Below are 13,411 nucleotides of genomic sequence, written 5' to 3' on the forward strand. Positions count from 1 at the left end.
TTAACTGTAGAACTAAATGAAACGTTTACTGGAACATGATGCAAGCAAGTCTGTCAATACTACTCTTGGGACTATCTAACCAATTGTAATGGAAATAATGAGTTTGAAAAGAGATACGAATCTGAATTTAGGAAAACTAGACATGTGGCTCACTAAAGTAAAAATACAGCATTGGTTCATCTTTAACTAAACTAACTCTATTTCATAGTGCCACAATAAGCATAAGGAAAGTTTGCTTACCTGTAATTGTAGTTCTTTGAGTGGTCATCTCTGAATTCACACACATGGGTTTTCGCCTATGCAGAACACCACACAAAACCTTTCAGAGCTGAATAGCCTTAATAAAAAAATTCCCCTCCCCCATCCTAGTAGGCAAGCTCCAAGTCTTGCCAACAGTTCCCTCAGTCCTACTCCTTGTTCACCACCTAACAGCTAATCACTGTAGCATGAGAGACAGAAGATGGGCAGGTTGTGTGAATTCATAGATGACGATTTGAAGAACAGTTACAGGTAGGTAACCCACACATACCTACTTCTCTGTGATGTACACATAGGTAACTAACAAGTTCAATTACTGCCTGACTGGCTGTTACACCAGAACAGAGGATTACTGGTTGGCGTGTCATCTAGTCTACAGTGCTTTACACAGGTAATTGGTTGGGACCCTGTTGCAGTTTTGCGAACCTCCTGAAATTGTATATCTTTCAAGAAGGCATTTGAAGCAGTCACTGACTTTTGGAGTAACTTCTCAAGGATACTAATAGTGGTACTCTTGCTATGCTGCTAAGTATTAAGATGACACAGAGCGACCTTTATGTGGACCATAGTAACAGAGAACTAGTTCAATTATTTTTCTAAAATCTTTAGTCCTCAAAAGCCTGAAAGCAAACATCTAAGAAATGAAGACATATTTCCAGAGTGGGGTGATGGATATAAGGTTAGTAAAATCAATGGTTATGTCATATGAAAATCTGGCACTACCTTTAGAAGAAAAGCTATGCCTGGATACAACATAATGTGTTGTAATGTGAATCTGTAATTATGGTAGGTTGTGTCTCAGAGTGCAATATGTCAGCTCTCCTTGCAGACTTATGGCTGCTAAGAATTCTTGTCTTAAGTGTCAGTAAACAAAGGTCTGATGTTGTCATTGGTTCAAATGGTGACTTCATTAACTTTTGAAACCACAGACAAAATGCTGCGCTGGAGATTTAACACTGAGATGCACATTCCTTACCCTTCATAAATATTTTCAGCATTGGATAGAAAAAGAAAACTGCTTAATGGATGACCCCTCAGTTGATATACTACAGTGGCTGCCATGTATACTTTTGGGAGGCAAACATATCCAGAATAGGGTTTCCTTAATGGCTGGTTACAAGTAGAAAAAACTTGCTGTAAAAATTCCTACTCATGTTTGTGGTTCATATTCTTCCTGAGTTAGTCTGCTTCATGATGTTCCACTTCTGATGCACGTACAGCCTGTGAAAATATGTGCCTGAGAATACAACATTCCACCATTAACAAGAGAGACGTGGACTTCCTTCTTCTTTGCTTGTCGATGTAAAACTTATAATGGTGTTGCCTGTGGTTATCTGAATAACTTGCCTACTTCAAACTGTTGAAATGCTCACAGTGCTTTGAATAGTGCAAGAAGTTCAAGGTAACAAATAGTGTATGATGTTATATTTTGTGGGCTGACTATGCTGCATGAATATCATGCCCTAAGCAGTGAGCTCCCCAGCCTGTCATGCAGGGAGAGTTGAAAAGAATTCCTATTATCAGGTTTGGTAATTTATCAACCAATGAAGTTGATAAATTAGGTCTTCTGTTAAGATTAGGTTTTTGTTTTTTTTGAATGACAGTATAATGTTCTGAATTCTCTTTCAGTAGGAATGTTCTTGCTACTTTGGAGTCCAGGGTTGTTCTTATTTACAAAATGGACAGAGACGGGACTTTGATTATAGTCACTGGAAGACCAAGATCTGACAATAAGCTGGAGATTAAATTCCACATTTCTTTGTATGCCCTTTCCAATTTCCACTACCACTGGAAAATGTAACGGAAATTGTGATTCCCTTTAACTCAAAGATGGGCTGCAACTGGTGCCATTCATTTTGTGAATATTCGGGATGCTGTTGACAGACCAAAGAGCAGTTACCTTGAACTTGTAGGTGTTCATCTCCTATTGCTAATCTTATGAAATGTCAACAATCTGGTCTAAGAGATGTTTAGGTGTGCACAGTAAACCAGTCCCCATTCTTTAGCAACAGAATGGTTGATAGATTCAACATATGAAACTTTCTTGGTGTGATAGATACATCAACTTCCCTGAATTAGATTAGGGCCTCCATCTTCCAACTCCTCATTGGTCTTGCTACTGAACAACCGTTCAGTATTAAAGAGGAAGTCCTTGATCCTTGACGTAGTTTTCAGAGATTTCTGAAGACCTGAGCTAGCTGAGCCATATCTCCCACCAGAAAATCCAGCAAGGGGACTAAAAAGGACTGCGATGCAGGTGAACATCAATGATCATTCTCCAGTTCCAATGAAAGAACATATTCTGGTACTGACAATGGAAGTTCCGATAGTCCTTCTGGACAGGTAGTTCTCAATCTCAGTTTTCAGAAAACCTGTTGGATTAAAATACAGTCTTGGTTCTGTGGCAGCCTTTTGTTCCAATAATGACTTCAGTATTGGAAGAGCTGTCAGACCCAAAGACTATCTTGGTTCCATGAAAGCTGTTAGATTCAATGATGACTTTGGTTCTAGAAAGGCTGACAGATCAGAAGAGGGGTTTGGTTCTAGTAGAACCACGGGATCCAAGGATTATTTTGGTTCTAAAAGTTATTGGATCTGAAGATGATTCAGTATTGGCAGAGCAGTCGGAGATACATTTTGTTGTTCTTTTCAGTTCTAATGGCTCAGACTATGTTGCTGAGGTGTGCGCTTCTGAATAGTTGACAGAATTGATGAGTGTGTAATGGGTTTTAATTTTAGGGGTTGCCTCTCACTGTAATCTCTGCACAGGCAGTGCTCCCCACATGTGGAACCAGGAGATGGCCAATCACAACCTTCACAGCAGAATGACAGATGACAGAAATATGTTAACATGTAAGACACTTTCCTTCAAATCCTGCATATCTTTGTGAACATTTTTGATACTGACAAGTGGAGATCCCCAACAGGGATCCTTGAGATTGATGTTGAATCTGAGGAAAACTGACCCTGATCTTGACAGCGACTTCTCTGAAAATGCTTGCATGTCTTCTTTGGAGGTGATGGATCTGATGATCTAGTACAGTATCCTCACAGTCTGGTGATGGATGGCAAGACCTAAGATTCTGTTGAGCCTCTCAATTCCCCATAGGAACCAAATCCAATACACACAACCTGACTGGATCCAGGACTTATTATCACTGCTTGTGTCTGAACCCAAGCTAAAGTGCTGGGTTGTATAACCACAGACTGCAGAGTAGTACCATGAATCCTTCCTTCCTGAAACTGAGTGCTGCATTGTCCTCAGAGGTGAAATGACTGATTTGTTGGCCTCAATGCACTCAATTTTGAAAGCAGGTCAGCTTGGTCCAGTTATGAAGATGGACACTGAGAGTTGTCCAAGATCACAAGATACAGATTGTGGCTTTTTTGGGTGTTTTTTTAAGGTGGCATTGAAGTCAATTCTGACTGTTGGTTGAGAAGTCCACTACCTTCAGCAATTTTTCCTAAAGATAAAACTTCAAGTCTTGTTTGGCGGTTCACTCTTTTTCCTTTTTTTAAATGTAACCATTGCAAATCTTTTGCAAGCAGGATATTTCTACAACTGATGAGCTCCTGCCAGACAAAAAAGGCACCGAAGTGTCCATCTGTGTAAAGGATTTCAGCCTCATAAACTGTACACCTTTTAAACAGCCCAACAGAGGATATAAACCTGAGAGGAAACCAATATCTTTCCCCCAGGGCAGAGAAGAGTAATAAGCAATAACAATGTATAAACCAAGAAAGTGGTGATCTATTTCCTGGTTTTTTTTAAGAAAGTAGAAGTTCTGGAGTGCTATTTTATGTGCTGCTTGAACAATGGACATAAGAGAACTGAGGGAACTGTTGGTGACAGAGACTGCATACTAGGGCAGGGTAGGGGAATTTTTCTCTTAAGTCTATTCAGCTTTGGAAGGTTCTATGTGGTGTTTAATACAGATGCCCAGAGCAGACCTTTGGTTTAGATGGGCAGGATAGAAATTCAATAAATAAATAAATGCAAAACCCATATGCTTGAATTACACAGAACACAAAGAATAACATCTGTACAGCCTTTGGCAATATTATGTTCTGAAAGAAACTATGTACACCACCCCAAGCTCTTTCTTTGGTGGAAGGGTGAAAGGCAAATATAGTAAATAATTTTCTGTTCTGCATAGGAAAAATGTGTGCTGCATACCCACCCACACACTATCATGTAAGATAAATGTACATATGGCATGGAAAAACTACATAGATAACATTTCTCTCCATAGTGGGATCTGTATGCAATACATGATTTTTCTATATAATGAAGTGAAATAGGCGAGGCAAACAAGCATATATGAAATAGGTCTAGAAAAATATTGGCTAACTAAAATGGCATTTCCTTTCCAGGTCTTGTACTAAGCTTGTTCAGTTGTAGTGTGGGATAATCAGAGGTACACTGTGTATGCAGTTTTGCTTTTCTTGACTTTTAATTACACCTAAGATTTATAGTGCAATGTCAAACAATACTCAGCTGTGCCAGATAGACCTTATTGTCTAGAAATTTTGTGTAGGGCTGCTGAACGTGGATTGGCAAAGTGTTAGCTACATTTTATTGGTTGAATGTAAATCACGGTAGTACAGTAGCTAACGCTATCCTTACGATTTAACAACTCTGACCACTGCAAAATAAATATCTGCTGAAAAGGTGCCAGATACTATGCTATATAGGAAATGCTTTTATAGTTTGCGTTGGTAACAAGGAATGAGTATACATATTATAATCTTATTTACATACCAGATTTTTTGATCAAAGCTGTCAGGACATTCTCTCTGGGACACATCACGAACACTGATTTTTACTAAAGCAGGCAGAGAAGCCTCATTTCTAAAGATTTCCTTCCCAAGAATGCCCTATTGTGAAGAAATTAAACATTAACACTAATCTTATCAAGTAATGGTGCATTTTTAACAGCTGATAGATAGCAAAGCTTTTTAAGTCTAAAGAGAAGTGTTATGCTACTCACGTATAATTCTTACAGTTGGGACCAAACAACAACACATACAAATGGTGGAGTTCCATATGACTCCTAAACTCTTCAGATCATTATTCTATATAGCAAAATATAGAAGTTCATGGCCCAAGAATCTGCTGTACCCAGTAATTTTCAGTGCTTATTACTGTTATCCTACTATTTCCCCTCTTTTAAGGTGGGTGAGGTGGGACAGCCTCACTTGAATTTGACAGAACTGGCATATACAATCAGGAACATATAACTATTCATTACAAAAAGGAGGGATAAAGACTGTCTCTTGGTCATCATCTCAGCAAAAGTTTTCAATATGAGCAGCCATTTAGAAGCAAAAAGCAGCAATCACTCCTTCTGTACTGTCCCCAAAGAGACTCTAGTCCTGAATACAATCTTCATTAATTGCTAGCTGTCTGTGTTTTATCAACACACAAAGTACTTTGCAGAAAATTATGCAAACATTATTTTTCTTTTTACTGTTTTGAGCCTTTGACTATAAAAAGGTAAGATTAGACAAACACACAAACACTCCCTGATAATGATACAGTACCTTTGTTTTTAGGAAGGTACAGAACAGGTGAAATTATATCCTTGGCCTTCTCATGTTCCATCTCAACAGGAAACATATAAGTTTAAGCTAAAGAGAAATAATTTGTTCATGTACTCACCATTCCACAAAACTGAAGTCTATGTTTGTCTTTCATGTGAGGGTCATGAAGAGGGTGACACTCAAGGTCCCAGAACTGTGAATAATGTCCTTTATCTCTAGGCAAAAAGATGACTACAACCTATCATGAAATAAGTTAGAAAAATATACAAAAGCACTAAGCAACATCAGTCACACTAGCTCAACTACTGACATTACTCCTCCTGCTAAAAAAGTTCCTTCTACATCTGGTGATCAGGGTTCTAGTCATTCTGACTACAATCTTAGTCTCAGGGTTCTTTTCTTGCTGAAGAAGAATTGTAACTGTTCCAGATATGTGCTTAATTGTCTATTCAAGTTCCCTACCTTTCCATTCTGCTCAGCTGCCAGAGCCTGCCCCAGTGTCTGAACACATCTCAGAAACATAGTAAGTCTGGCTAATAGATGGATGGTAAGGCTATCATTAAAGTTCCCAAGAATCAGATATTGAAAACAGCACTGGTCATAGATAGAAAAGACCTATTAAGTCACTTTGTAACCCATTGCTGTCAATTTGGTTAGAAAGGTATAGCCCTTCCATAATTATCTTTTCTATGCATTCAGCAATGAGACTGAAGACGAGAGGTTCCAGGTTATTTATAGGGTGTACGTGCAGCTCTGGAGACTACATGGAAGAAGGAACCTCCCCAGACTAGACACGGAATGCCGTTACCTTCCCACCATGGTGGTACCTATTTATGTACTTGCATTTGCATGCTTTCGAACTGCTAGGTTGGCAGGAGCTAGGACAAGCCACGGGAGCTCACTCCGTTGCGTGGATTTGATCTTACGACTGCTGGTCTTCTGACCTTGCAGCACAGAGCCTTATGCAGTTCAAACCACAGCGCCACCACGACACCGTGAGGGAGTCTAAAAGGCTTAATAAGACCTTTCGACCTGTTCTGAAAACGCTGCAACAGGATATACGTAGTGCTTGTGTTCTTTCAGCTGGCTCCTTTAGCTATCCATGCCAACTTTTCAAATAAAAAAAAAGAGCTCCTTTTACACATTGACTCTGAGAAAAGAGGTTTGTACACATTTGAATCTAAAAGCAGTGGAAGTTTTATATATTCAGTTTCTTCAAAATCAATTTTTGAACAGAAGAACAACTTTGTTGTTGTTTCATTCTGGATAAAAACATCAGCCAAAATATGGAAAATAAGAGCAGACAATAGTTTTCTCTCTTATCTTGGAACATTTGTCTCTTTTTAAAGAGAGCAATCAAGATTTACAACATAAAGAATTAATCATTTTCACTGTCTAGTGACTAGACTAGAAATAGCACTGAACTGGAAAAGTGGCAAAAATGTATCTGAGGACTGGAAGTTTACACTTTGAAAATTGGCCTTTATGAAAAAATTAATACAGAGACTTTTGGAAGGAAGAAAATCTCAAACACAGGACAAATTCTTTAATATTTGGTATCAGTCATATTGAGATGAACTAGATGAACTCTGGAGACTAGGGTTCGAATCCACTTTTGGCCATGGAAAATCACTGGGAAAGTAGAACTGGTAAAATCACCCCATAAATTTCTCACATACCTTGAAAGTCCTATTAAGGTTGCTATGTCAGTTCCAGCTTGATGGCACAAAACAATCAGTCGTATTAGTTGTAACAAAGATATTTATGCACCACCCCAATTTTATGCTGCATATAGGGAATGATATTTAGGATGAAGCCTCTTACTATTCCAATCTGTCCTTTTCATTCCCATCTTGTCTCAGATAATTTTAACATAGCAAATGCATTCACAACTATTTACACTGCATGCCAAGATCCTTGCTTACCTAATGAATTATATTCTTGTTATCCCTTTTATATAAAAAAGTAACAATTAAAAACAGAAAAGCTTTATTTCATATGAATGCTGCTGTCAATTAATGGAACATTAACTTATTTTCTTCAAAGCAAACAAGTGAAAATGCATTGTCAAATAAACTTACTTTTTCTTTTCCATGAGCTTCAATAGTACCAGAAAGACACGAACAACGGAAAGCAGTGTATGTGGCCCTATAAACCTCTCCATTTTCATCTACATCCTAAAAAGAAAATATTATCAAGTCAATAAAGAATATTTATAAAGTGAATGTGGAAAAATCTTCGAGGAATGAACATATTCAGCTCATCCTAGGGGCTACCTTCACACTAACAGGGAAGCACATGAGCCCAAGAAGTGCTCCTGAACAACTATGTTTGATTACTTGCCTGAAGAAAAATGAAAACGATCACTCCAAAAATGTAAAACCTTGAAATCACAAAAATAAAGTCAGAGGAATTTTTAGTTACATTCTAAAATGTAAGGAATTCATAGCCTCGAGCTTTGACATATACCAAGAATTCTAGAAACCAGTCAGCACAAATCACTTTAGCTATTGTCCATGTTGCTTTCCTCTTTTTCTCCCACATCTCCATCTAGTTCAACCATTTTTACACAATTTTGTAATCAATACTATTAATATACTTCATTTCACTTCAACCAAAAGGCATGGTAACATCCACTTGCTTTGTTTGAATTTCAGTTATTTCTTTAACCAATCATTGAGCTTCTATTCATAAAAATTAAATATCTTAATGCATCCAAGCATTTTACTGTATTCAGCATACTGTCAATGCACAAAGCATCTAATGAAAGCGTCATGGCACAGTGGTTAAACTTCAATACTGCAGTGAAGATTTTGCTCATGACCTGAGCTTGATTCGAGTTTGAAGCAGCTGGCTCAGTTGATTCAGCTTTCTATCCTTCTGAGGCTGATAAACTGAGTACTCAGCTTGGGGTGGGGGGGCATTGTGTAACTTGCATGATTGTAAGCCACCCAGATATAGCTTTTAAGCACTACGGGGTGGTATATAGGAAACATACTTCAATGAAAATATTAACTATCCAATTGGCTTTGTTATTAGAAGCAAACATCTTGACACTATGAAGTTGATTTTGGACATAAGTTATTAAAAAGACCCCTTCACGGATTGCTGCCTTGTTGTGGCGAAGGGGGTTGAGTAATTCAGAGAAGCTATGGGCTATGCCGTGCAGTGATACCCAAGATGGACAGGTCATAATGGAGAGTTCTGATTAAACGCGACCCACCTGGAGCAGGAACTGGCAAGCCACTCCAGTATCTTTGCCAAGAAAACCCCACGAACAGAAACAAAAGGCTAAAATATATGATGCTGGAAGATGAGCCCCTGAGGTCGGAATATGTCCAACATGGTATTGAGGAAGAGCAGAGGGCAAGTACAAGTAGCTCCAGAGCTAATGAAGTGGTTGGGCCAAAGCTGAAAGCATGCTCAGCTGCTGACGTGCCTGGAAGTGAAAGGAAAGTCTGATGCTGCAAAGAAGAATACTGCATAGGAACCTGGAATGTAAGATCTATGAACCTTGGGAAGCTGGATGTGGTCAAACAGGAGATGGCAAGAATAAACATTGACATCCTGGGCATCAGTGAACTAAAATGGACAGGAATGGGCGAATTCAATTCAGACGATTATCATATCTACTATTATGGGCAAGAATCCTGTAAAAGAAATGGAGTAGCCCTCATAGTCAACAAAAGAGTGGGAAAAGCTGCAATGGGACATAATCTCAAAAATGATAGAATGATTTCAATATGAATCCAAGGCAGACCTTTCAACATCAGAGTAATCCAAGTTTATGCACCAACCATCAAAGCTGAGGAGACTGAAATTGAAAAATTTTATGAAGACTTACAACAACTTCTAGAACTGACACCAAAGAAAGATGTTCTTCTCATTCTAGAGGATTGGAATGCTAAAGTAGGGAGTCAAGAGATAAAAGGAACAACAGGTAAGTTTGGCCTTGGAATTTAAAACAAAGCAGGGCAAAGGCTAATAGAGTTCTGTCAAGTGAACAAGCTGGTCATCACAAACACTCTTTTCCAACAACAGAAGAGACGACTCTAAACATGGACATCACCAGATGGGCAATGCCGAAATCAGATTCATTATGTTCTCTGCAGCCAAAGATGGAGAAGCTGTATACAGTCAGCAAAAACAAGACCTGGAGCTGATTGTGGCTCTGATCATCAGCTTCTCATAGCAAAAGTCAAGCTTAAACTGAAGAAAGTAGGAAAAACCACTGGGCTAGTCAGGTATACTCTAATCCAAATCCCTTATGAATACTTAAGTGGAAGTAAAGAACAGATTTAAGGAACTCGATTTGGTGGACAGAGTGCCTGAAGAACTTTGGATAGAGGCTCGTAACATTGTACAAGAGCCAGCAACCATCCCAATGAAAAAGAAATGCAAGAAAGCAAAGTGGCTGTCCAACGAGGCCTTACAAATAGCCTGATCACTGCAGATGGTGACAGCAACTACGAAATTAAAAAACACCTGCTTCTTGGGCGGAAAGCAATAAGAAACCTAGACAGCATCTTAGAAAGCAGAGACATCACCTTGTCGACAAAGGTCCGCCTAGTCAAAGCTACGGTTTTTCCAGTAGCGATGTATGGAAGTGAGAGCTGGACTATAAAGAAGGCTGACTGCCAAAGAATTGATGCTTTTGAACTGTGGTGCTAGAGGAGACTCTTGAAAGTCCCCTGGACTGCAAGGAGAACAAACCTATCAATTCTAAAGGAAATCAACCCTGAGTGCTCACTGGAAGGACAGATCTTGAAGCTGAGGCTCCAATACAGTGTTCACTGTTTCGCTTACCGATCATCACAAAACGAAGATTTTTTTAACAGCTGATCAGCGGTTCCAAAATGGCCACCGAGTAAAAAAAATGGCCGCCCGCTGTGTTTTTGCACGGATTCCTCGCTTAAGAGCCAGCGAAAATGGCTGCCGTATGGAGGATCTTTGCTTTAAGGTAATTTTTTTGTCCACAGGAACACATTAAACAGGTTTTAATGCGTTTCTATGGGCTTTTTAAAATCGCATAGCGACAAAATCGCTTAGCAGCGATTTTTGCTGTACGGATTAACGTCGCTATGCGAGGCAGCACTGTACTTTGGCCATCTGATGAGAAGAGAAGACTCCCTGGAAAAGACCTGAGGTTGGGAAAGTGTAAGGGCAAGAGGAGAAGGGGACAACAGAGGATGAGATGGTTGGAGAGTGTCATCAAAGCTACAAACATGACTCTGACCCAACTCCAGGAGGCAGTGGAAGACAGGAGGGCCTGGCGTGCTCTGGTCCATGGGGTCATGAAGAGTCGGACACGTCTTAACGACTAAACATAACGTATTAAAAAGAGGTCATTAGGAATATTTCCAAAACATGCAATGCATCACTGTAGTACAGTGCTTGTAAGAAGAAACATTGTTCTGTATTTCTACTGGTGCTAGTGAGGAACTTTGTTTATGTTCTGTGCTCATGTACTTAAAAGATGTCAAAATATTCCTGCAGCCGCAGTTGGCTTTTTCAATGAAAATTACAGGGTGTTTTTTTTTTTTTTTTACTATTGCTGTTCACAGGCCCAAAAAGTGCACATGCTTAACATTTATGTTCTGGTTATAATTGCTGAAAAGGCAAGCTGCTTGTAAAAAGGAATGAAACAATCAACTTTCAGTGCTTTACATGAACCATGTCTTATTAACTTTGACACAGTCTCTTTTCATATTTTCTACTCACCTTGACATAAGGCGGTGCAAAAGATGATAAAAACCACTTCACATTTTCATCTCCATTGTTTTCAATCTCCAAGTATTTCTCTACAAGACAAAAGCTTGTGCATATTAACAGATGCCACTAATATGATTTCACAATATTCACATGTATAAGCAGGTTGAAATTCTGGCTCGTCATTACTCCAACAACTCACAGCCACAAGCCAAGAACAAACCATGACCTAGGACTCCAGCTTGCTGGAGCAGAGTCAAGTCAGAGTTCTTGTTTCATGTAGAAAGCTAAATAGCAGGCAAAAGATCCAGAGTTTATTTAGCCACTCCAGCTTGGAGCAGAAACCAAGCAGGAGATGTTAAGTACAGACCTAGCAGATTCATAATAAGCCAGACAGCTAAATGTACCACATGTCATGATTACTGCCTTCATAAACTGATTTAGAATGCACTACATTTCCATTGTGAATGTGCCTGCCATTCCAGCTTAATGAATGGAAGCCACAAGTGTTTATTAACCCAAAGACAAGGAAAAATCCACAGCCTGGCAGCTTAATAGTTCACAAAATATATCCTTCAAGTCCTTATATTTAATGGGAGACAGAAAAGCTAAACTAACTGTTTTCAAACTTCTTGGCAACTAAGAACAAATCACACAAAGAAACACAACAGAAAGCCGGGATCCCACATTTCTGTGCTAGCGGTGCACAGATACAGGCTGACTTGGTTTTCAGTGGCCTGACTACAAGGTTATTCTACGTTTCAAACACCATGGTTTATGAAGTTGAGAATAAGCATTATAGATTATAAGTCCTCTTCCTGTGCAGCATATCTTTTCTGACTTAACTGCAGTAATATTCAATCAGAATTCTCTAGTTTGGATATAATGGGAAACTCTGGTTTAATGTGAAAAAAATAAGTGCTTATATGAGGGGAGCAATGCTCACATCCATTATTGCTTCTTAATTTAAGAATCCATTGTGTTTGTGGACACAAGAGCTATCCAGCCAGAGCAACCTGATCAGAGAACCAGGCTCCAGATCTGTAGCTTGGGCAGTTCACTGTGGGCATTGTGTCTTCATAATGCACAAAACAAACCCCCGCATTCAGTCCTGGGCACTCAGCTCTACTGCTGCATGTGGAGAAAAATACAGTGGTGCCTCACTTAACAATGACAACTGGTTCCCAAAAAATCGCTGTTAAGCGATTTCATCTCTAAGCGAAACATGGTTTCCCATAGAAATGCATTGAAAACCAGATAATCCGTTCCAATGGGAACGGATTGCCATCCTTAAGTGAAAATCGCCATAGGAAACATCGCGAAGCGAAACACGGTTCCCCAATTGAAATGCACTGAAACCTATTCAATGCATCTCAATGGGGAAAAAAATTACAACAAATTTAAAAAGAGTCGGAACAAAGTCAAATTAGTTTAACAAAGGGTTTATTAAGTGCACTTATGATTTCAAGCATTCTAAACATTTTTAAAACATTTTTAAACATTTAAAAAACAGCCAGCATGAGGCTGTCAAAACCATCGTTAAGCAAAACGGGGGACCCAAACTGTCATCGCTATGCAAAGCATGGTCCCAAACATCGCTATGCGAAAATCGCCCATAGGAAACATTGTTAAACGGAGCGCAAGATTGCTCTGAAAAAGTCATCGCTAAGCAATTTCATCGTTAAACAAAGCAATCGCTAAAGCGAGGCACCACAGTAGAGGACACATTTTTATGCCTTCCACATAAAGTGGACATCCAAACAGCAGTTGCTATGTGGTTCCTTCACCTGCCATAAGTCATATTGTTATGGTTCTGTAAGTATCTTCTAGGCCAAGAACAAAACTGTCAGTTCTTATTTTAACTCTAGTCGATACACAGCTAGTCTTTCCTGCCAGAATG

The 13,411-nt window shown here is 39.2% G+C and overlaps 1 protein-coding gene across 8 annotated transcripts in view; it reads right to left on the bottom strand.

The window, feature by feature from the left end:
- CEP192 (centrosomal protein 192) overlaps positions 1–13,411 on the bottom strand; it is a 99,348-nt gene that overhangs the window by 4,713 nt on the left and 81,224 nt on the right. For 7 of the 8 annotated variants that reach the window (XM_072998778.2, XM_072998781.2, XM_072998777.2 and 4 more), the window contains 4 exons: positions 11,524–11,603; positions 7,884–7,979; positions 5,921–6,040; positions 5,021–5,136 (listed from right to left, as the gene is read on the bottom strand). In XM_072998778.2, the coding sequence (XP_072854879.2) occupies positions 5,021–5,136; positions 5,921–6,040; positions 7,884–7,979; positions 11,524–11,603 (412 nt within the window). Of the gene's footprint in view, positions 1–240; positions 297–5,020; positions 5,137–5,920; positions 6,041–7,883; positions 7,980–11,523; positions 11,604–13,411 lie in introns of all 8 variants that reach the window. The other variant, XR_013544153.1, reaches the window with a different exon arrangement.

The sequence above is a fragment of the Pogona vitticeps genome, chromosome 4 (genome assembly GCF_051106095.1).
Source record: "Pogona vitticeps strain Pit_001003342236 chromosome 4, PviZW2.1, whole genome shotgun sequence".
Lineage (NCBI taxonomy): Eukaryota > Metazoa > Chordata > Lepidosauria > Squamata > Agamidae > Pogona > Pogona vitticeps.